At 37.1% G+C, this 23,807-nt stretch overlaps 3 protein-coding genes and 1 long non-coding RNA gene across 8 annotated transcripts in view; 2 read left to right on the top strand and 2 right to left on the bottom strand.

Annotated features, from left to right (window-relative positions):
* Positions 1–3,469, top strand: part of for (cGMP-dependent protein kinase for) — a 36,568-nt gene extending 33,099 nt beyond the window's left edge. For 3 of the 5 annotated variants that reach the window (XM_017182907.2, XM_070289153.1, XM_017182911.3), the window contains 3 exons: positions 1,385–2,004; positions 2,064–2,253; positions 2,309–3,153. In XM_017182907.2, coding sequence (XP_017038396.1) covers positions 1,385–2,004; positions 2,064–2,253; positions 2,309–2,474 — 976 coding nt within the window. In that variant the 3' untranslated portion in view covers positions 2,475–3,153. The other 2 variants (XR_011445911.1, XR_011445910.1) reach the window with 2 other exon arrangements.
* The window catches only part of LOC108086093 (uncharacterized), an 87,488-nt gene that overhangs the window by 4,787 nt on the left and 58,894 nt on the right, over positions 1–23,807 (bottom strand). Inside the window, exon 3 of the long non-coding RNA XR_001771114.3 lies at positions 8,864–8,982. This is a non-coding gene — a long non-coding RNA (uncharacterized lncRNA). The remainder of the gene's footprint in view (positions 1–8,863; positions 8,983–23,807) is intronic.
* LOC108086092 (kunitz-type serine protease inhibitor) lies at positions 3,659–4,957 on the top strand. The gene is made up of 2 exons (XM_017182915.3): positions 3,659–3,793; positions 4,681–4,957. The coding sequence occupies exons 1-2, from the start codon at positions 3,676–3,678 to the stop codon at positions 4,854–4,856; spliced, it is 294 nt and encodes a 97-aa protein (XP_017038404.1). The 5' UTR covers positions 3,659–3,675; the 3' UTR covers positions 4,857–4,957.
* Positions 4,934–6,826, bottom strand: Ugt36A1 (UDP-glycosyltransferase family 36 member A1). Its single transcript, XM_017182913.2, has 3 exons — positions 5,591–6,826; positions 5,280–5,496; positions 4,934–5,216 (listed from the first exon to the last, which is right to left on the bottom strand). Exons 1-3 carry the CDS (start codon positions 6,699–6,701, stop codon positions 4,934–4,936), a joined length of 1,611 nt encoding a protein of 536 aa, XP_017038402.1. The 5' UTR covers positions 6,702–6,826.

The following is a 23,807-nucleotide window of genomic DNA, read 5'->3' as shown; positions in this document are numbered from 1 at the left end:
CCAAAAATTTCCACGAACCATTTCAAGTTTTCCATGATATTTGGGTGCTCCTGAGTAAAAGTCCCATACAAAATTGTTTTCCATCACCTACAGGTTTCGCGGTATACCTAAGAATACAAAAAACCTATGTTTGCCGACATTTTGAATAACGTGGCCTATATAATTGGACTTACCTTTATTATTTTTGGTAGGACCTACTCTCAATACATCACGGCACTACTAAAAAATAGTCCCAACCGTGGACCATTGTCCATGTCTTTGGAATTCGACGCCAAAGTTGAAACTCCCAAAATTTTCAACATTTCTGTTATGAAAAAACAATTCTGAGAATTAAATCTTCCATGGGACTAATTTTAAATTTTCATTGAATCTATTGCTCATTGTATTCTTTAATTTCGGTTTAAAGCGTTTTCATGAGGACATTTTATTGGATTTATTAAACAAATAAAACCGATTTTTTGGTTTTATTATCTACTACTATTTGCTGTCAAATTTCAAATAAGTCAAGGCAACCTATAAAATAGTAGTAGATTAGTTTCTTTTTATATATAATATACATTTTTTCTTTTTGACTAAACTTAAATATGTAAGGATTATCGCTGGGTACTAAGTTGTCTTAAAAATGTTATGTTCGGAAGACCTTTTTATTTAATATACAACTAAATGTATATTATATATAAAAAGAAACAAATCTACTACTATTTTATAGGTTGCCTTGACTTATTTGAAATTTGACAGCAAATAGTAGTAGATAATAAAACCAAAAAATCGGTTTTATTTGTTTAATAAATCCAATAAAATGTCCTCATGAAAACGCTTTAAACCGAAATTAAAGAATACAATGAGCAATAGATTCAATGAAAATTTAAAATTAGTCCCATGGAATTTTAATTCTCAGAATTGTTTTTTCATAACAGAAATGTTGAAAATTTTGGGAGTTTCAACTTTGGCGTCGAATTCCAAAGACATGGACAATGGTCCACGATTGGGACTATTTTTTAGTAGTGCCGTGATGTATTGAGAATAGGTCCTACCAAAAATAATAAAGGTAAGTCCAATTATATAGGCCACGTTATTCAAAATGTCGGCAAATATAGGTTTTTTGTATTCTTAGGTATACCGCGAAACCTGTAGGTGATGGAAAATAATTTTGTATGGGACTTTTACTCAGGAGCACCCAAATATCATGGAAAACTTGAAATGGTTCGTGGAAATTTCACAAAGTTTAATTTTGTGTTCCTGTGAAATTAAAAATTAAATGAAGCTTTGGGGAATTTAAAGAATCCCGATAACAAATCACATGAGCTTTGTTTATTCAAGCACATTTTGTTTGCTTGAAAATGTCCCTAGATTTTTACATTAACTATAACCTTTTTCTTTCCAGAATCAATGAGGAATTCCGTGACATTAACCTCACCGATCTTCGTGTGATTGCCACCCTGGGTGTGGGTGGCTTTGGCCGTGTCGAACTGGTCCAAACCAATGGCGACAGCTCCCGTTCTTTCGCTCTGAAGCAAATGAAGAAATCGCAGATTGTGGAGACGCGACAGCAGCAGCACATCATGTCCGAGAAGGAGATCATGGGCGAGGCCAATTGCCAGTTTATTGTGAAGCTATTCAAGACCTTCAAGGACAAAAAGTACCTGTACATGCTCATGGAGAGCTGTCTGGGCGGTGAACTCTGGACGATACTAAGGGACAAGGGTAACTTTGATGATGGCACCACTCGCTTCTACACGGCCTGCGTGGTGGAGGCCTTTGATTATCTGCACTCGCGGAATATTATCTATCGGGATTTGAAACCGGAGAATCTGTTGCTCAATGAACGTGGCTATGTGAAGCTGGTGGACTTTGGCTTTGCCAAAAAACTGCAGACGGGCAGAAAGACATGGACATTCTGTGGGACACCAGAGTATGTGGCACCGGAGGTGATACTCAATAGGGGTCATGACATCAGTGCGGATTACTGGTCGCTGGGAGTGCTCATGTTTGAGCTGCTGACGGGTGAGTAGCTATGGTAGGAAAAGCTTGATGTTTACTATATAATTTCTGTTATCCGACAGGCACACCACCCTTCACTGGCTCTGATCCCATGCGCACCTACAACATTATACTTAAGGGCATTGATGCCATTGAATTCCCCAGGAATATCACACGCAATGCCAGCAATCTGATCAAGAAGCTGTGCCGCGACAATCCCGCAGAGCGTTTGGGCTACCAGCGTGGAGGCATTAGCGAAATTCAAAAGCACAAGTAAGTTAGAATTTCAGAAATCTGTATAAAGTAGGTATTAACCTCTCATTTTCAGATGGTTTGATGGCTTCTATTGGTGGGGCCTGCAGAACTGCACCCTGGAACCCCCTATTAAGCCCTCGGTCAAGAGCGTAGTGGATACGGCCAATTTTGATGACTATCCCCCCGATCCCGAGGGTCCGCCGCCAGATGATGTCACCGGCTGGGACAAGGACTTTTAAGAGGGCAAGCAGAATCAGTGTCCTTCCAGACGATGCTCTCTAAAAGGCTTCTGCTACAAGCAAAGAGTAGAAATTGATCTTAAGTGCGCCATATATGTACGCCAAAGCCAACAGCAACAGTCAGCAGCTTGGAAACCACGAAAAAGCTGCCCACAAATTTCATAAAGAAAGTAGCAGTCGCAAGGCCAAGGGCTTAAACATCGTCTTGGCCCTTTTTAGATTATAGATTTATATATATGAAACCATGATGATGTGCAACGCAATGAATTTATTAACGAGTTTATAACTATTATTTTGTAATGAAGAGGAGATAAAGGAGCAAGGAATTGATATAACTTGTAAGTAGGTTTTCTCTGTTAGCCATGTGCATTGTATAAAATTCTTTCTATTCGTATCTATTATAATATTATTAACATAATTATTAGGAATCATTGTTATCACGGTTGCCTTATAGCCTGTAAGAACATTTTTTAAAACAAGCTAAACATCTGACCCAGATTGTATGTCATAAAACCTAAAAAAACCATTTGTTAAAGCTCCTATGTGGCCTCTCTTCTATCTTTCATTAGTCTTAGCGTGTCATTTTCTATTATTTGTACGAATAATATGCCTTTTTAATTGTCTTTTATAAGTAAAAACCAGTTAGAAATTGAATAAAACAAATTTATGCAAAGATAAATTATAAAATAATTATTAAATTAAAGCAACTCCTGGTAGTTATAGTTGCTGCTGATAAGGAATATGACATATTATGACATACGTAGCCTGAACTTTAATTTATTCGAGTGCTAAAAGTTATTAACAATATGTGTTTACACAAAAAAACCCACTCAAAAGCAAGGTACTTCCTGCATCGTAGCTTCTCTCGGGCGCAACACGTTTTCAGAGAGAGTGCAGCGGAAAATATGCAACAAGAACGAAAAAGAGTGGCTAGAATGAAAACGAATTTGGCTAAAAATGAAAACGAAAACGAAAACTCGGCTACGTGCTCCAAACGGAAGAACAGAACGAATCGCAGCAACCAGAGAAAGCTGAGAAGAATCTGTCAAAGTGCAAAGACACATTTAATGTGAGCATTCTGCAAACGAAGCTCGTGCAGTTTGGAACAAAACGGAAAATCGGAGCTCTCAATTTAAACAAAAGATCGGAAACCTTTTTGGTTTACAGTTTTGCAATATATTTTAATGAATTAAATACAAAAATGTTTTCAATACGATGCTGGTTGCGACTTGGATTGCTATTGCTTTTCGTGGTTGGCCTCTCGCTGGCTTTGCCGAGCTTGGAGAATCATACAAGGGAACAGATTGAAGAGGTGGTGGGTGAGTAAGAGAGGAGGAAATAAGAGTTAAAAACGTTTACAAGGCTGTTTTGAAATTATTAAAAAACCATGAAAGCAAGTAACCTTAAAAAAAAGGAAAAACTTGATTACAAAATTGATCATAACTAAGAGAAAAAAGGTTAAATTTCAATTTGGAAAGCTTTTCTATGCTATTTTTTTGTAGGCTAACAAATCTGCATACTAAAATTAATTTTTAAAAAAATCAAAATTTTGTGGGATTTTTGAAAATTTTAATGATGTAACCCCTTATCACATTTCGTAAAAATTGAAAAAAAAAAAAATTTTTTTTTGGCTAGAAAGATTCGTCTTTTAATTCTGATCAAGAAAATATATACTTTATGGGGTCGGAAATGACTCCTTCATTGAAAAAAAAAGATAAAACCCCTAAAAAAGATAATTTTTTGGACAAGTCGAAGTTTAAAAATTCTGTAACTCAGTCAAAAAAACTTTAAATTTAATTTGGAAAGCATTTCTATGCTAGTTTTTTTTAGGTTAACAAATCTGTATACTAATTAAAAAAAAATTTTTTGTGTCGATTTTTGGCAATTTTAATGATGTAACCCCTTATCAAATTTTGAAAATGGCTAAAAATTTTTTTTGCTCCAAAATGGCTTAGTCGACTCAGCTGATGATGCTGATCAAGAATATATATGGTTTATGGGGTCGGAAATGACTTTTTCATGGTGTAACTAGCTTCTGATTAAAATTAGAATACTCTAAAAAACACATTTTTCTCTTTATTTCTTTTAAAAATCATTTATTTGTTCTAAAATAATATCTAGCTTATAAAACGTAACAGAAAAAATGTTCTTCTTGAGGTATTATATATTTTTTTATAAACAAATTAATTAAAATACACATTTCCAGCTTGTAAACAACCCAAGGCCCCTGGCCTCTGCCGAGGACGTCAGCTACGCTATGCCTTCAACAAGGACACTGGTAACTGTGAGAGCTTCTACTACACCGGCTGCGGCTCCACTGAGAATAATTTTCTGACCTACGAGGAGTGTCGAAGGGATTGTATGCAGCGTCTACGCTATTGATTAAAGGGAAATTTATACAAAATTGTATTTTAACTACCAACTTAATGCATATATTTTTGTTGTTACCAAAAATTGCACTAAGATGTCTTTGATTTCTTGTTGAGATGTTTAGGTTTATCTTTTCTACAACAAAAGTAACTTAAAAGTAGGATTAAGAGAGTAAAGGAAAGCAAGATCAGGAGTATACTATCCAAAGAGTGATAGATAAAACCATTTAGCTCAATTCCTGGGGATTGGAGGAGCTTACTGGCCACCAGGCCATGTTGTATGACATGCTCCACAGACCAAATGGCCAGGTCCAAGGGGGTTTCCCGACGTTGATTGAAAACTTTGGATATTTGTATAGAATTTTTGGTATAACTGTAAGGTAAATGAGTTATTTAAGGTTTTTTTTGTACTAAATAATTATTTAAAAAGTTATACCTGTTTTTGCTTAGCTCTTTAAAGGCTTGCTTTAGATTTTTAACATTAATCTCTTCATAGTCCAACTTGAGACCCATGCCCCGATTTTGCACAGAAAAAGCATTCAAGAATTGATCACCATAAATGGGAGTAACCAGCATGGGTTTGCCACAGTGTACGGATTCCGTAGTGCCCAGAAGACCGCCATGGGTCCAGAATAACTTGATTTTGGGGTGACCTAAAAGGGGGATTGGGTAAATATGTAAATAAAGAACCTTAACCGGTTTTCTAGTTTATAAAAAACCGGTAAAAGTGAAGGTTAAGTAACTCACAAAGTAAAGCCAACTGGGGAGCCCATTTCACAAATAGAAATTTCGAGGAATCCACTTTAGGAGTCTTGACCTTCTCATCCTCTTCCCATTTCCATATAATTCTCAAGGATAAACCTTGTAGAACCTCCAACATGGCTTTTAGCTTTTCATCATCAATGCTGGAGGCACGGACCATAGAGCCCCAGCTTATGAAGATTACTCCCTTTTCAGATTCATTTAGGAAGTTGGTTATATCTTCAGGTAATTCCTTCTCTGCCTTTTCTGTGATGTGAACTCCACCAATTTCCACAAATTGCAAGGACTGTGGACGACTGCCCATCAGGGAATAATGTTGATTGCCAAATATAAAAGCAGTCTGCTGGCGAGCCACTTCTTCCACATCCATTTCCAGGCCAAGATACCTTCTTATAACTTCATTATCCTTTGGATTCGAGTGATATTTGTATAGATACTTGAGCATCTTGGCTTGCACAAAGTTGAGCAAGCGTTCATGCCACTTGAGTCTTCCAGCAAAACCCACAAATTCCGATTGTATAAACGAAGGTGTATCTGGTAGATCTATGCGATCGTAGTAGTAGGGCATCAGGGCACAAGTACTCAGGCCTATAATTGGCAGATTCATTAACTTGGCCAAGGCCAGCTGGCAGTCTGAATTGAAGTATTCCGTTAGCAAAAGATCATAGGGCTTGCTTTGGTGTCGCTGGAGCACAGTTTCAATGTGTCCGCTGCCAAAGAGATGCTCACAGGTCTCCTGACCTTCCTCATGAAGAGCTAGATACTCCCTGAACAGCACACCCAAAGATCTGGTGGGTGTATTCTCCGTCAAGGGAACCAAATTAATGGTGGTACTTGACTGATCCTCTCCGGCAGCCGAAATCAAGAGCTCCTCATAGTTGGGCAGGGTTTTTCCCTCCAGATTCTTTACATATGAAATCACTGTCACCCGATGACCACGCCTCGCCAGCTCATTGAGTATAGGCATCACCACCTTAGAGTGGCTAAAGCCAAAGTGTGGATAAACGGCCAGAACATTACCAGCCACAGTCTGACGAGGAATCCCCGCGAGAATTGCTAATAGTAAGAACACTCCACTGCGCAGCAACGTTGTCATCGTTGTGTTGTTTTCCACCAAATGAAGCGAACCATTAAATTTGTTACCCAACCGATTGTTGTGATGATAACCTTATCGTCCATTGTTGATGATAATAACGAGATCATTACGAGCTAAGTGGAAGTGGAAGTGTTGTTTGTTTGTTGTGGTTTCTGATTGGCTTGGATTACTGCACTTGTTGGGCTTCTTCTTATCATGGAAAGTTCCAACTGGAATTGTAATGGCTATCGATATATCGATATTGTAATCGATGTAAAGCATTGGGGGAGTTTATAACTATTTAAATTTTAAATTTATTTAACAAGAAATCAATGAGGGTTTTTTTGTTTTAAATAATAATTATTTTGTTTATTGTTTGTTTCCAAAAAACCAAACAAACAATAAACAAAATTAATCTCAGACTATGACTAATTAAGCGATAAGGAAAGGAAAACTGCTTGAATTACAGGTACTCCCTGAAAACTATTTTTACCTGTCTTTGTCTTTTGGAAGAGGAAATGCACCAACGTAGATAAGGACACTCTGAAAAATCCTATAAAATCAAGAGACAATCCTCAGGCCGCGTTTATTCATTAAAATCCCACTCCGTATAGGTCATTCTCTTGCGGCAAATATTATGTTTAAATTAATAATTTGTTTATTGCGTGTAATTTTAATATTAAATCAGTTTGAATCCTTGACAGGATTACAAAATAGTTCAAGTTCAATGTGCATTTATCCTAATAAATCTAATAAATCCAAAGAATTTTACAAATTAATTTTAAAAGGTTTATTGCCTTTTAATGTTAACCTGCTGCAGAAGAATTACAACAAATTAAATGAAAATCAAGGCCAGATTGAGACTCTTCTAAGGGAATTTCGGATTGAGAAAGAAACCCAACAAAACGTGACCAAAGTCCTGCAGGCAATGATTCTAAAACTCATTCCCCAAGATCTTCATCATCGGCTAGCCAAGATTGATCACCGTCAGCAACTTCTTCAGAACAGTATGAAAATTCAGAATAAAATGATTCTGAATACTAAGGAAATGCAGCTTCAAATTAATCAGAAACTAATAAACAAACAACTTGAAACTATCAAGAAACTGATTCCTCAAGAAATTAAACAAAGCCTTAAGGCTTCACATGTAAACATCCGATTTCAGTTCTCGAAAATTCAAAGAACCCTCTCCAAAATCGAGGCACACCAAAGATTCCAAGCCATTGGTTTAAAATTCTATTATATCGAAGATAATATCAAACAAAACTGGACAACTGCATCCCAATCTTGTCGCAAAATGGGTGGTAACCTGGCTACCCCTCAAAACAATGAGGAATTTCAGGCTATCAAAGGAAAAATTAATCCTGATCATGTCTATTGGTTGGGTATTAGTGATCATCATAGGAAAGGAGAATTTATATCTGTGGCCTCCGGCGAGAGGGTCACTTATTTCAAGTGGCTGCCGGGGGAACCCCTATATGATGATGATAGCCAGCGCTACGTTAACTTGTTCAACGGTGGGATGAGGGTGGAAAATGGCTCTATTAATAGGAATTTCATTTGTCAGTATTATGAAGATTAAGATTATTAAGAATATTATTGTCACTTAGAATAGAAATAAATTTATAATAATTTAAGAACCTCCTTATGTCTTTATATTAAGTTATTTGTTCTGTAAAATAAATGATCGTTTACTACACTCTCCAAACCATTTTTAATTTATTTTATTTTCTATTTTAAGAAAAAATAAGAATGCTTAAATTATTTCCTGTTTTTCTAACCTTTTTTGGTTAGTATATAATAAACTATGAATTATCTATTATTTATAATTTGTTACTTTTATGGTTTTTCTTAAAATATGGATACTTTTGAAATTTTTCCTCGAAAACGTCTACGCCTTAGAATTTTGGAAATAAAATTATGTATTTAAAATTCTAAAAATTTCAATATTTTATAAATAAATATTAAACAATATCTATTTAACAAATTTAACCAGAATTTTGTTACATGCCGTGGCGACCCCTGGCGATGCTAATTTAAAACTTTCATCAAGCTGTGTTGTTATTTAAAAATAAATAATAAGGTTTACTAAAATTTGAGGGGCCTAATATTTTTTATTTTTAATTAGAAAATACTATTTAAAACTAGTTTTAATTTTGTAATTTAAAAATGGGTATACTTACGTATTTTCTACATTTTTCTTTACATGTGTTGTGTTAAAATCGCTACACGTCATGTTTTCACAGCATATTTTTTGGTTAATTCGAAATATATTGGTGGAGTTGCCACCTAGTAAATACAGCTGTAAATATAGATGGCGACAAAAAAACCGTTAGGATTCTAGTGATTTTAAAAAGAGGAATATCGGTATACAAAATGAACCACCATGTGCATAAAATTAAGAAATATTATTTATATAATTTTAATATACAATTTTTCTTAGATTTTTAAGAAAATTTGAATTATCACAAATAAATTTGAATTTTGAATTCATCTATAGAAATATACTATAATTTTTTAAGCTAAAAATAATTAAAATAGTTAAAAAATAAATTTTAGATGGTCTTACATTTTAATTTTTATCCCCTTGTAGAGTAATATAATTTTACTCAGTAACTTGTTTTATAGTGAAGGAGTCATCTCCGACCCTATAAATCATATATATTCTTGATCAGCATCAACAGCCGAGTCGATTAAGCTATATACTGCCAAAAATTTTTTTTTTGAATTTTTTTCAAAATTTGATAAGGGGTTACATCATCAAAATTGCCAAAAATCGACACGAAATTGAATTTTTAAAAAAATTTAAATTAGTATACAGTTTTGTTAACCTAGAAAAAACTAGCATAGAGAAGCTTTCCAAATTAAATTTAATGCTTTTTTGACTGAGTTACAGAAATTTTAAACTTCGACTTGTCCCAAAAATGATAATCTTAAAATATTCCAATATTTCCGATCTTTTTTAAGGGTTTTATGTTTTTTTTTTCAGTGAAGGAGTCATTTCCGACCCCATAAATCATATATTTTCTTGATCAGAATTAAAAGACGAATCTTTCTAGCCAAAAAAGAAAGAAAAAATTTTTTTTGCAATTTTTACGAAATGTGATAAGGGGTTACATCATTAAAATTTTCAAAAATCAAAAAAATTTTGATTTTTTTAAAAATTAAATTTATTATGCAGATTTGTTAACCTAGAAAAAACTAGCATAGAAAAGGTTTCCGAATTAAAATTAAGGAATTTTTGGCCTAGTTATGAGATTTTTAAACTTTGAATTGCCGAAAAAAACCTTATAAAAACATATATGTTTTATATCAAAAGTTCAGGTTACCCAATGTCACAATCAAATATTTTTAATAAAAAAGTATTTTTTTATAAGCTGAAAATATTCATTTAATCAACAAATCAACAGCTTTTTCATATGTTCTGCATTAATCCATTAAAATACAACCCAAGGCACAGTCACAGTCACATATTTCCATCTGGAAATCATGTCAAGTGTGAATCTATTGAGTCGAATGTCGTCTGGGTCCCGAAAGGGCCTCAAGATATTCGAATGCACAAAATTGAATTGCGATGGCGATCCGGAAACACGCCCTCAAAACACAACGATAATGGACAGTAGTTAGCGTTAATTGAACCGCAAGCGATGTGGAGCGTTGATAATAAATGTAATTGCCAGTCGTAGGAGTGCAGCACAGAATCCATCTACAGGGACAGTTACAGATACAGATACTATTGCTCAGGGAGGTGCCTGCAGATACAGATACAAATACTGAAGCAGATACAGATACATTTGGCAGCTGCTGCAGCTGGTCTGCCTCTGTCAAGTGCACTTTGCACTTTGAGCTGCGGTCAACGATGGTTGCTGGGTTTTTGGGTTTTGGATTTTGAATTGGGACCTCGTTTGGGCCCTAGTTTGAGCCGGGTCCGGCTGACATGGCCACAAAGATTAGCGGCGAGGAAGTGTAGCCTGCCCTGCCTAACAATGCACGCAGAGAAAAACTTTTAGACAGAGGTTTTAGAGAAATATTTGTATCAAAAACATAGTCAAAGTTGAGAAATATTTTACTATAAACTTTCTGGAAACTGTATATAATTTTTATATAATAAAAAGTAAAGTGTCTTGGACATAAAACTAAAAACAAAAGAGTTTGAAAATGATTGCCTTTTGGCATTAAAAAGATTGCAATGGCAGCCGCAGCTTGATGATGGCTCGTTAGGCATATGCAATCTACATTCACATCCACTTCCCCGTCGAGGGAAAGGGCCATGGAACTAGGCTGTGGGTGATGATGGGGGAACCTCTTCTCTCTCTGGAGTGTTAGAAGGTGGTAGTGGGAGTGGGCAACGACCTACTTCCCAGGCTCCAAAACACAACACAGCACAACACACACTCCTCCATAATAGCCAGTTAAAGTCATAAGTGTTTTCTTGCTAAGTGTTCCTCTTTTTTTTTCAATCGATAAAAACGTAAGTGTAAAATCCAACAAAAAAACAATTAAAAGCAAACATTTATACATATATTCGAAGCGATAAGTAGGTGCCCATGGGAGTAATTATGCCGCCTGCTTGGTGACGCTGTTCGGTTTCTGGTGGCTGCTGCGATCGGTAGTTTTCGTAGCGACTTGACGCCCCCATTATAAACGAGTTGGAGGAGAGTGCTCTTTGGGTGCTTTGGGATCGCAATATCGGAGGTCAAATGCACATGGGAAACGCCCCTGCTCACTCTAGGCACTTCTGGTTTTGCCTTATCGAAAGCTGAAGCTTGAGTTCTGGTTAGGATTTTGGTTCTCAAAAGGCTGTAATCTGGTTTAGCTCCCCAAAGTCTACTTGATGGATTGCTGTAGAGATTTCTTTGGTGATTTAAGAATTATTAAGAAATTTGTTTTTGCTTGGAATATACTTAAAATTAAATGCGTAATAAATATATTATATTGAATTGACACGTTCTTCTCGATTTCCTTGTTAATTTCAGCTTGCCAGCTGACGTCAGTGTCCTCTGGTTTCCCCCCCAAAAATAGTTCCCTATCCCCTCTTGTGACGCAATTCAGAAAACACGCGTTCTCGGCCATTGTCTCTCCCTCGCTTTAATGGAGGTCCCATTTTATGTGTGTCCTCTCCGCAGGACTTAATTAGAGCGAGCTGTTTGCACAGATTTCAGCATTTTCGCAGTTATGATCCAATTTGTTTCGTTTAAGGACACACGCCCCAGCTCATTTGTTTGCCCATTTGCCAGGCTGTTTACTTCGATTGTCGCCTAAGCATCGATGGACGGGATTAGTAGGCAATCGAAGGAGGACAGGACATGGCCAGGACATCATCATTGGAGGACACAGACGAGCATAGACACACACACAAAAGGACATGTGTGCCCAGCGGGGGCGGCACAGCTGCCAAGGATTGAGATGGCAAAAAGGGAACGGAAACGGGAGGTGGACTGGACCTACTGGGGACCCAATGGTGATCCAATTAACGTTCAGAGACTGGACAAAAGGCAAACAAAGGCACTGGGAGAAATAAATTGTATTTCGTTTATTAAATACATATTTAGATAATATTACTTCAAGTCTACTCTTCAATTTATGCTCTAAGATCTACATAAAATATTGTAAAATTAAGAAAAAACTATTTTTAATATAACAAATGATTTCATAGATATTTTATTTCAAGAAAAATACCTTTAATAAAATATTCTCCACCTATATTATTTTAATTTTATTTTATTTTCCACCTCTACTATTTTTTCAAGTGTCTTGTTCCCACCCTCTACCCTAAATGTCTGCCAAACTCGTGCCTCTGGACAATGACGGGTAGCTATCTGCTGGACTGAGTGCTCAAGTCCTCAGTAGTGACTGAGGAGGATTGACAGCCGTTAACTAGCCTGGCGCTGGCCAATCTCGAATCCAAGTACGAAATGCAGTTGCAGTGGCTTTGGTCTCTTGGTCACTTTTGGAGCTGCAGTTTCCTGTCGAGTTTCCCGAGTCGAGTGCCGAAATGCCAAGGGGCGCATTAAGGCTAGCACGAGCTACTTGAATTTGGGTTTGCACCAAAGGCTACTCAAGGGGTTTGGTTTCCATTGATATAGCCTGGCCAGCAGACAGTCGATAGCTTATCTCGGCTAGGAGGGAACTGAAGGAGCTCTTCTCCGTTGGTAAGCCCAGTGACAAACATGCAGACGGGAGCTTAACGACAACTTGTCCGGGTATATTTGAAGGGCCAAGATTGCAGTTGGTTCTATCTAAATTCTAAATAAACCCGAGTGCTGCCTTTACTTTGAAATCAAAGTTATGCACAAATAGATTGTGAAAAGTCAAGTGCTGATAGGGGTTAGAAGATAATTTAAACCAGGAACTTGACATGCATTTGAAATTGTTAATTTGGTTTTAAATATGTATTAATTAAGGCTGTTGTATTAGGTTTAAAGATAATCGTAGTTGTATTTGATACTTTGTAGTATTTAAAATTACTCTATAAGTTTTTACTTATGCTTAATATATATTATTTATATTTAATTTTAGCCTAGAACTTTTTAGTGCTTAAAAATGCTTACGCATAAAGAGTCACGTAGTCATTTCTTGGGTTTTTCAAAGGGGTTTTGGGTTTAATATTCTTATTATTATTAAAAAAGCATTATTTATTTTTAAATTAATTCTTTGCTCAGCTTAGTTTTTTTTTAAATATAAATTAAAAATAAAATACAATAAAGTATACAAAATAAAGCCAATTTCTTCCCTTTACCCTCCACTTGCTGCTCTGCCAAGTGTGTTAACACTCAATCTATTCCCTTGAATCCACAATGTTTGTTAACTACTTGATTTCGGATACCGGATTCGGGATTCAGGATCGCTGGCGTGCGCCTCCTCAAAGCAGAGGAGTTGGGATATCCACAAGGAAATCCGAAAAAAGGAGCGGCGTGCGCGCAGTGCAAACAAAACGGAGAAAAGTCGCGCGCGCGGATTCAAGGATCTCAGGGAGGAAATCGAGAGGGAGAAACGCAAGGCAAGGGAAGTACCCATGTTTTACACGTGAATTATGATGATGACAAAAAGGCCCAATAAAAACAGGCAGAAGAACATAGAAGTGAAGGTCTAAAAATTGGCATAAACAGGAGTTTAGTGTTTGTCCTTCTGCAGCCGAAAAGATACACTCGTGTATCTCATAGATTTTTGCCTGTATCTACTGCTGCGCCCGCCCTCCTCATCCTCCACACCACGCGACGCGTTTTATGGTCGCCTTCTTTCGTGGAATTTATTCAATTGATACGAAAATTGCAGCAATATAAATGCAGTGCTGCCGATCGGATCGAAGGGTACTCCGCTCCGCTCCTCTTCGGCCATAAAGCCAGCATATATAGTAAAAGATATAGAAGAGATATAGCTTCAGGGACGCGTGGCGAAATGCCTGGCAATTTGTCAGGACAAAAGTCAGGCTTGAAGGTTGAGAAATCGAACTGTGAGAGAGAGAGACGACGACCCAATGATGTTGCAATTATTGAACCTTCTGTATTTTCAAATTTCCATCATTAATAACACAGGCGGGGTACCAAGGTTGGTCGGTCGGTCCATTGGCCCATGGACGCTGAGGACTTGCTGCTGTGACCATTAGCGAGTTTCGGCGGAATACGCGTGAATATTTTCCCCGAGTTTTGTGGCTCTAACAAAAGGCCTCGGACTCGGACTCGGACATCGAAGCGCATCAATTGAAGGTGAAGGCAGTCGCAGGACAGGCAGAGGCAGGGGGGTGCCCATTTTTAGGAATGCCTATGGAAACGCCGCAGGTAACCCTGCCTGGCAACCTCCTGACAACGCGAGGCAACTCAAGAAACCCCGCGGAACTTGGCCCAAACTCAACCTGGACATTAACGGTCCCAGCGAGGAGCCGGTGCTAGCATAAAGATCGCCCATAATTATTCATCTTGGGTGGGGATTCCTTTTACAGGAAGAGCGACAGAGAGAGATCTCTGGGCTAGAGAGAAACTGTATATGCTTTGCCTTGGAACGGAGGAGGACCCCTCGCTGGGTTTGTCAACGCAGATGCTAATCACAACATTAGTCGCCGAGATTCCACTTCAGGATCAGGATCAGGATCACAAGGAGGAACCCAGAGCTCTGATGGTTAGGTTGGTCTAACCTCGACGTTGGGCGACCTTGAGCCCTGGGCGTATAATTGCAATTGGATGGTACTCCCCGGTGTATGTCTTTGCCCCGATGAAGCTGTTCCCCGGTGTATTTGCCAAACAGATAATTATTTGTAACTAGTTAGCAGCAGGATCTGTAGGATAACCTGCTGAAAAGTAATCTATTGGCAGGATGCGGAGGATGTGCTTGCTGTGTGTGGTCCAAGGTGACGGAGCGGGCAAATCTGGGGTTAACCATGAAACGAAGATCCTGGTAATGGAGCAATTAGACAAGGAGTTTTTAGGGAGAATGGAAATTAAGACATTAAAGGGGAAAGAGAAGTTCAAGAAGTTGTAAAGAAAATATCAGAAATATTTAAGAAAATTAGTTTAAATATTTATAATACATTTTATAACAGTTGAGGTAAAGAGCTCTTAATTTCTAGTTTGTTTTTGAGGCTAAGGAGTGCCTAGAATTTCCTACTTACTTGCCTTCCTAAAACCTCCTTAAAAGCCTCTCTACTCTTCCTTCAAGTTTCCTTCTTTTAACGATCTCTCCTCCCGGGAAATCAATATCTGCGATATCTGAAACTGCAGCAACTTTAGTGCCTGCCTTGTTTTGTGACATAAACTAGAAACTAGAAGAAAAACAACCACAAGAGGCTGTCAAAACGTAGCCAAGTAATCCCAAAACAAATCCCATTCCTTTGATAAGAAGCTGTGTGGTTCGGTAGTGGACACTCTTGAAGGAGGACTACTCCCTCTAACTGGAACTCCACGGGGCTGCCACTCGAGTGTGGTGCAACTATTTACTACCGTTTTCGAGTATTTTTCAAGTCTTCAGATTCCTCGAACCGAACCAAGCATTAAGGCTTAAGTAGTCGTAAAAACTACTGCGAAACCCCACTCCAAGATGCAAATGGAAGTGGGAAATGCGATTATGGACCACACACGACACAAGAGTCGAACTCTGACCAATAAATACCAAAGTGATTTCCTTAGCAAAATACTTAGTAGGAAATATATAGTTGGGCTGTGTGTGCCTCAAAGTCTCTGCCAGATGAATATTATGTCGACAATTAGTCTCAGGGAAAATGTAAACAAACTGTAGAGTTGGAGTTGCAGTTTGAGTTTTCGAGTGTAAAGTGGAAGAGTTTTTCCAGAAATTTGTTATCGGCCACGGAGATTCCTGTGGGTTCGGGTTACGCCTGGAAAAATGTATCGAACTGGAGATCTGCTTTCTCTGATTTTGGAGATCTCGCTTGGAGTATTGTAATTTATGAATAGCGCCGCACTGTAAACACTGCACTCTGTTCCCTAATAACCAAATCGAAATAACCAACATAGCATGTAATAGGAGCAAACAAACACTTGACACTCCCGCAAGTGGCGCTGAAGGATCGTTGGGTAAACCTATACAATGTCCTGTATCTCGAATCTCCTTTTTGGCGTGGAGCCCAGCCCCTAGATCTAGCTCCCTCCACTATCCCTTCTTTAAAACCTAATTTTTTTGTGGGTCGCACATGTTTTGCCATCATAAATCACATAATGTTATGGGTGCGACATTTCGTGTCGTCCGAAAAACGCACATTTTCACACTTTTCGTCGCCTTCGTAATTTGAATACTTTACGAGGGACAGAGAGTGGGATCTTCGATCTTCACTGGAAATTGTCCAAACTGAACCCTTGGGCTCATTATTAATTACCGCCTTGTCTTGGATTACGTTCCCCCGGGTGTTGGGATGTGGGGTGTTTGTTCGTGGATGGTCGGTCACCTATGGAGCCCTAGATCAAAGGTCGCCTCTATCGTTACATTTTCTCCCTTCATTAATATTTCACGTAATTAGACGTGAGCTCAAAGCGTGAACACGCTCCACAGGTGTTTTCTTTCTTTCTTATTATTTTTTTTGTTAATTGAAAAGTGCCTGGTGCCGGGGTTTTAGATCTAGCGATACCTTAAAGTGAAACCCATTCATGCCAATTCAATTAGGCTTACAAGTTGATACCCAGCTGATCTCCAGGTTGATCCACGGGCTGATCTTTAGCAATTCCATTATTAATTAATCAAAGCCTTGTTTTTGAAAGGCAGACGGAAAGTCTAAAGCGCGCGCCCTTAACCCTTGGTGGTCTTGAAGGGAAAAAGGGAAGCAAATTGTTGTGTAGGAAATTTCATTAAATTAAATTGTAAACTATTAGTTTTTAAGCCTCGAAGTTTGACCAGATTTATGGAGAATATATGGGGAATAAAGTAGATTTTAGGAAATCAGAAAAACAGCTTTTTATTTTAACTTATTTGTAATTATCTTGGCTTTAAATGCATAGAATTTAAAGAAAATAAGAAGCAAACTCTAAAAATTTTAAAATTAATTTTAGTTAAAATTTCTAAAGAATTTTCCAACCTTTTAAAAATGCTTAAATAGCCAAAATTCTTACTGCATAATGTTTCTTATTCCTTATATTATTATTTTTAATATTCTTTAAGCATTACCACCATTAAAAGTCTCACTTTTCCCTTTAATATTTAAACAGAAATCAAAACTCAATATAAGCAAGAACCCATATCATTGCAAAAGAATCTCTTGGCGTTACGCATCTTATTGTATTTAGCCCACCTTCCTTTTGCAATCATACTTATCTCCCCCAATGGGTTAAACTCCCGTTCCAAGCATTTTGATTGGCGGTTGGCGGTTTACTTTGGGGGCTGCCGCTATTACCATTGCCGCCATGGAAAGCCCAACCACCGAACTCAACTCAACTGCCGGATAAGTTAACCAACGCCAGTGCCACCTCCTCCTCCACCTCCATTTCCACTTCCCAACCACCGAACCCAACTGCGCTCCGCCATATTGCTAAATCACAAACGCAAATAAAGCATAAAAAGGGAAAATAAATGGGAAAAAACAGTAAAGAGGAGAGAAACAGCCGGCGAAATATGAAAGTCGACCGATGTTTATGACAAGCGCGGCGGCTAAAATCAAAGTCAATGCCTGGCTTGGTCACCAGAGTCACCAGAGTCTCCGTCGCGCTCTCTCTATCTTTTTCTCTATCTATCTCTTTCTTTGTCGTAAAGGTGTAGTGCCGTTTTATATTTTATTATTAGATTTTTTTCTACCGACTCATCCTGTTTTTGCGACATTTTCGTGGCCTCTTGTCAAAAAAATACGGGTTGGCTCCGTTTTATAGCCGCGCCGCGTAGAGCAAATAGCGCCGCCGTCTGTACTAAATGCTGATGATAATGAAAATAATGATCATGATGATGATGATGTGGGGGAGTGGTGCCCACTGATAAAACCAGGTGAATGGCAGGGGCCTCCTCTTTGGGTGTGTTAGGTGTTTTAAGGTAGCTGGCACAGCACCAGTGAGGCGTAGATATTGATTTTTTGGGGGAGGAGCCAAAACAGTGAGTCATTTCTTTTGAAAGGAAGTCCCTAGGTGTAACTTGGGGAAACCTAGAAGTTTAAGGGCTAAGAAAATCTTTATAAAATAACCTTGGTTATAATATACATATATTAAATGAAATTGTATATATATTTTAAAATAGAACTTTCAATTTAAAATAAGGTATAAATAATGAAGCAGTCAACATAGAAGTCACTTACTTTTCTCAATAGAACTCCCTACATTTCAGTTGGGTATAGAGTTTAAAAAGCCAAAAAAAATTTTAATAAAATTCCTTTGATCATAATATATCTTAAATCGATTTTATAATTGATTAAAAAGTATAATTTAATTTAAAAAACAAGGAAAAGTAACTTTGGAAAGCCGAAATTAATATAGCCTTTTAGTTTGCCATAAGATCATGACATCTAATCAAAAATCTATCATAACTAAGGCAAAAATTCATTAATTTCCATTCGGAAAGCTTTTCTATGCTAGTTTTTTGTAGGTTAACAAATCTGCATACTAAATTAAATTTTTTAAGAAATCAAAATTTTAGTCAATTTTTCACAACTTTAATGATGTAACCCCTTATCAAATTTCTTAAAAATTAAAAAAAAATTTTTTTCTTTCTTTTTTGGCTAGAAAGATTCGTCTTTTAATTCTGATCAAGAAAATATATGATTTATGTGGTCGGAAATGACTCCTTCACTGAAAAAAAACATAAAACCCTTAAAATAGGTCGAAAATTTAGGACTATTTTAAGATGATCATTTTTTGGAAAAGTCGAAGTTTAAAATTTCTGTAACTCAGTCAAAAAAGCATTAAATTTAATTTGGAAAGCTTTTCTATGCTAGTTTTTTCTAGGTTAACAAAACTGTATACTAATTTAAATTTTTTTTTAAATTCAATTTTGTGTCGATTTTTGAAAATTTTTATGATGTTACCCCTTATCAAATTTTGAAAAAAATTTCCAAAAATTTTTTCGCCCGTATATGGCTTAATCGTCTCGGCTGTTGATGCTGATCAAGAATATATATGGTTTATGGGGTCGGAAATGGCTTTAATTTAAAGGGTTACTCCAAAAAGATGCTAGAAATGTATCTTTTATTTAAGGATTTACTAAATTTAAACCCTGAATTTAAATATAATTTAAAGTAACATTCTCAAAACCTAATTTTCCCTTTGATTTGAAAAGCATATTCTTTATAAATACTATTTAGTTTCTTCTTAATTTACTTTTCCCTTCACCTGCTGCTTGAGGTTGCCTCTGAGACCTAACCCTGTTTGAGAAAACCCTTTCTATCTCCTCCCTTCAAAAGGATTAATCTAATTATTTTGGCAAATATAGAGAGCAATCTTTTCACCGGGGAAGGTGTAACCCTTAAACCTTAAACCCTTTTCGTCTGTTGTGGGGGGAGTTGCCTCTCGCAGCACTAATATGACCAGAGAAGTCAACTGCCAGAAAGGATCAATCTAATTATTTTAGCAAATACAAGGCGGCGGCAACAACCCTTCTGCGGACTAAATCCTTTCTGAATTCGCTACACTACGCACTTCGGAGAGTCTAAATCCGTAGATGCAGTGACTCCTTTTGCGAGTGACAAGGCCACAAAATCTACGAACGAGGCTACGAAGGATTACTAATCCTTGGGCTACTCCTTTTGTTCGCAATACCGTTTTCCAGGTACGGCAATGGTCGTGCGTGAGGCCAAGGAAGACGCTTGTATCTTGTAGCTTGTCTCTATGTATCTCTTTTGGGAAGGAGTAAAAGTGCGTCGCGCCCACCGCAATGGCAAAGACAATGGCTCGAAGCCAACATAGAGGCCCAGTTCAGGATGCAGAAAGGGGCAGCGAATTTTAGGGTTAGGAGTTCCAGGATCGCCTGCTCGGTTTTACGACACCCAAAGACAATCCCTGAACTCGAACCCGAAAACTCGCACCCTGGCTACCTGTATCTCTGCCCCTTTAATTACGCTGGTAAAGGGTACACCCCTTTTTTCGCTAGAGAAATATCGTGACAGAGAACTGTTTTGGTTGTGGCATGGTTATGGGTCGGTCATGTCCTTGGGCCGCGACAACAACAATTCGCAGAGTCGCGGTGGGCGTGACGCCTTTATGGTGTGTTTAGATACTTTTCGCAAGCAAATTCAAAAATCGCAACAATGCCGCATGCACCCGTCTCCTGAACAGCCTTGACTTCTTCAGAGATCTTTATTATAATGTTCATATTTTACCTAATTATCAATGCGATAAACTCAAGGACTGCTTTTGGCTGTGAAACAATTTTTGCCAAGTTTTTGGCGTTTTTCGCCAGGGGAAATATGTATATCTTGTCTTCTTGGAAGTACTTCTGAAATTGATTTTTTTTCCCCTAGCAGTTACTCTCTCTCTCGGTCTCGGTCTCTGTTTCTCTCTGTTTTTGCCATGAAATCGCAAATTGCCTTTGAGTTGAGCCTTGAACCAAGAGGAGCCTCCATCTCGAAAAAGCAATGCCTGAGAAAATTTGTGCTGCTTTGTAACCCCTTCCATGAGGCACTTTTGAGTGCTATTATAGGAAATTGCTCCTAGAGATGGAACCAAAGGGAAAATGGTGGCGGGAAATCAATGAAAATGCAGGGAGAGGGGAAAATCTTTGGGTTTTAGATGGTTTTAGGGGTCTAAGAGGGGAAGTAAATTACTAAAAAATAAATAAAGAACAATAAAAAATTGTGTAGATGCAATAATTACATACTCTTTAAATTGTACATTTATCAGAACTATTAAAATTAATTTAGGAATATTAATTAAGTTAAATTAAGGAATGTTAATTAAATTAAATTTAGGAATATTAATTAAAATAAATTAATGAATGTTTATTAAATTAAATTTAAGAATATTAATTAAAATAAATTAAGGAATATTAATTAAAAATCAATTAAAAATTCTTGCATTAAATTATTGAAAAACTATATTAAATAAATAAATACCCAAGTTTTTGCTACGAAATAAATCAGACAAAAAATAAGCATACCAAAATGTATTTTCTAAAAAATAATGAATAAAATATCTATATAATTATCAATTCCCCGAATAACTTCCTTCAGTAGCTTCTCGATAGTAGCTTCTACTTCCCTGGAAAATTCACAGATTTCCCTTAAAAGTGAAGGTCAAAAATACTTGAAAAAATTCGCCTTAGTTTTCCCCCTCAACAAAACCTAGTTTTTAGTGGAAAAGAAAATGCAAAAGGCAACCTCTGGGCATATGGCCCACTAAAAAGTCATTTTAACAATTATATTATTGCCTATGACTTTGACAATTTTTCTGCTCTAAAAAATCTAATTTTATTCGTGGAAACGTCGAAAAAAATACCATAAAATATGTAAGACAAAGAAGCAACGATGAAAAAAACATTGCTAAAAACCGGGTCAGAGTCCAGGAGCCTTAGAGTCAAAAACCAAGGGTCTTCGTCTCCCATCTTCTGCGAAGGCAAAGTTTTTATGATGCCAAAGAAGCGACTAAATAAGTTGTCATTTTTCGTTTTATGATGATGATTTTTGTTGTATCTTTTTTTTTGCTCTGCTCTCGTTGTTATATTTTTTACGCTCTACATTTTGAGATTTTTGTAACGCATACTCGTATTTTTTTTCCATTTTTCGCTTAGCAGGATCCTAGGACACAATGGCAGGCTACTAATGTCGGCCAGCAGGGCCGAGGGTTTTTATAGTTTTTTATGGCTTTATGGTAGGAGGCAATGACTTCTTTATTGGTGCAAGAGGAGGAGGTCCAGGAAGAAGTTTTTCAGGCCTTTCCATCTTTTTATGGTCTATGCATCTTTCCGTTTCCGTGACTTTCAGCCAGAGGATCAGATCGGATCAGATCCTGGTCCACATGCAAATATATGCTCTCTCGGCTCGGGGACATGTGTGTATTTCCCCGTAATCCTTTTTTGGCCATGTGTTGACAGCAATAACAATAATAATAATAATAATATTAGTACCAGCCAAGAGCAAGCAGGAAGTCAGTGCCATATATCACGGCTGGGAAATATTCGGCTCTGGGTCTTTCATGTCTCCACACACTCCGCCTGTGTTTGTTGTTTATCTATTTATTTATTTATTTGCTTTCGTACACTTATGACATGATGTTAATTACCGGGGCAGGAGTACTGGAAGGGGTTCTACTTCACTTTGAAATGGAAAAGTTCGCCGACTGTTTGTCAGCTGTCAACAGCGGCGACAATTGGCCGAAACGCCACAGACAGAGACAGAGACTGGAGTTAAAGCTGTCCGACTTTGAGTTACCTTCCGATGTTTGAACGGATCGAAAAATCCAAGAGATATTTCCGGAGACACACGCAGAAAAAAACCCCGCAGGATCAGCGTCTTTGATCTTTTGGGAAAGTTTATGTTAAATTATTGTCTAAATATTGTTTAATTGGCTTTGTGACGAAGTGTGTCGCAATGGGCTTAGTCTAGGGAGTCTCTCTCTCCCTCAGTGCATCCTGTGTATCCCTTGATCCTTGGTAAAACCTGGTAAATCAATGGGAATGTTTCTTGTTTTGCCAACTCACAGGATTAGCCGCTTAGATCCATTGCGGAAATACTATGACCAAGTCGACAAGTCAAAGTCATGGGAATGCACACAGGATTCGGAAGCAGGATAATGGGATTTGAATTTTCCCTTTTTTGCGAGGTAAAATTTATAATTTCCTAAAGTGCGGAAAATCCAGGACAAAGGAGAGAGTATAGATTTTCGAAATCAAGAATATGGCATGTGATTGGATTTAAAAAGTGTCTTTAATATCAGGAAAATCCAACTAGGAAAATGTTGTGAAATGTTATAAATATTTGGGAAATATAAATAAATATTAAATAATTAATTATTATATTTCCCACTTTTTTCAAGGTGTCTTAAGAAAATTTCCATTTAAAAAAGGCACCTGTCTGCCCTAGAATTCAATTACAGTTGATTAAAAGATCAACCAGGTGAGTAGCATGAAACATTTACAAGTGAAAAACTCATAAAAGATGATTTGACAAGCCTGTCTGTTTGAATATGAGTTTTAAAAATAGAAAAGTTTACTGTAAGTATTAAAAATTCAAACCAGAAACTCTAGAAATTAAATTGAAATAGTTTATGCCTAGCTAAACTGCTTCAAAATTAAGTTTACACATTTTAAAACTCAATTGGAGCATAAAAAATTAATTTAACAATAACTAAGTACTACCATAAATTTTTTAATGCATACTCTTCTTGAGAAAAAATAAAATAACATTTTAAATATATTATTTTCCATTTCAATTTACTGCATAAATTATATTAAAATCTCGAAAAAAACTCAAAGGATACCAATAATAAGTCCATAAATACCGCATTAAAATGAAATAAAGCCCCGTCTTTATTAATGTAAAATATGGCTGGCATATCCTGCGCCAGGAAGCAACCCTTTCCGGCCCAAAAAATCAATCATTTTCCCCGTTTGATTTCCCACAAAATGGGAAAATTACAATTTTCCAGGCAAAACGCTTTGAAGCGACTAATTGAATTTCCAGATTAAAGTGTAAAAAAAATACTGATTTGCAATTGCAAATTAAAATTTAAGTGAAAACGAATCACAGGGCAGAAGGGAGACATGCGGGCAAAGGGACAA

The sequence above is a fragment of the Drosophila kikkawai genome, chromosome 2L (assembly GCF_030179895.1).
Source record: "Drosophila kikkawai strain 14028-0561.14 chromosome 2L, DkikHiC1v2, whole genome shotgun sequence".
Classification (NCBI taxonomy): Eukaryota; Metazoa; Arthropoda; class Insecta; order Diptera; family Drosophilidae; genus Drosophila; species Drosophila kikkawai.
This window is presented reverse-complemented; position numbering and strand designations above follow the sequence as displayed.

Bases quoted from the DNA above. Each gene is read 5' to 3' on its own strand.
- LOC108086092 (XM_017182915.3), top strand. From the start codon at position 3,676: ATGTTTTCAATACGATGCTGGTTGCGACTTGGATTGCTATTGCTTTTC. The intron at 3,794-4,680 runs GTGAGTAAGAGA...ACACATTTCCAG, and splicing joins ACAGATTGAAGAGGTGGTGG to CTTGTAAACAACCCAAGGCC.
- Ugt36A1 (XM_017182913.2), bottom strand. From the start codon at position 6,701: ATGACAACGTTGCTGCGCAGTGGAGTGTTCTTACTATTAGCAATTCTC. The intron at 5,497-5,590 runs GTGAGTTACTTA...TCCCCCTTTTAG, and splicing joins TCCCCAGTTGGCTTTACTTT to GTCACCCCAAAATCAAGTTA. The intron at 5,217-5,279 runs GTATAACTTTTT...TTTACCTTACAG, and splicing joins AAAGAGCTAAGCAAAAACAG to TTATACCAAAAATTCTATAC.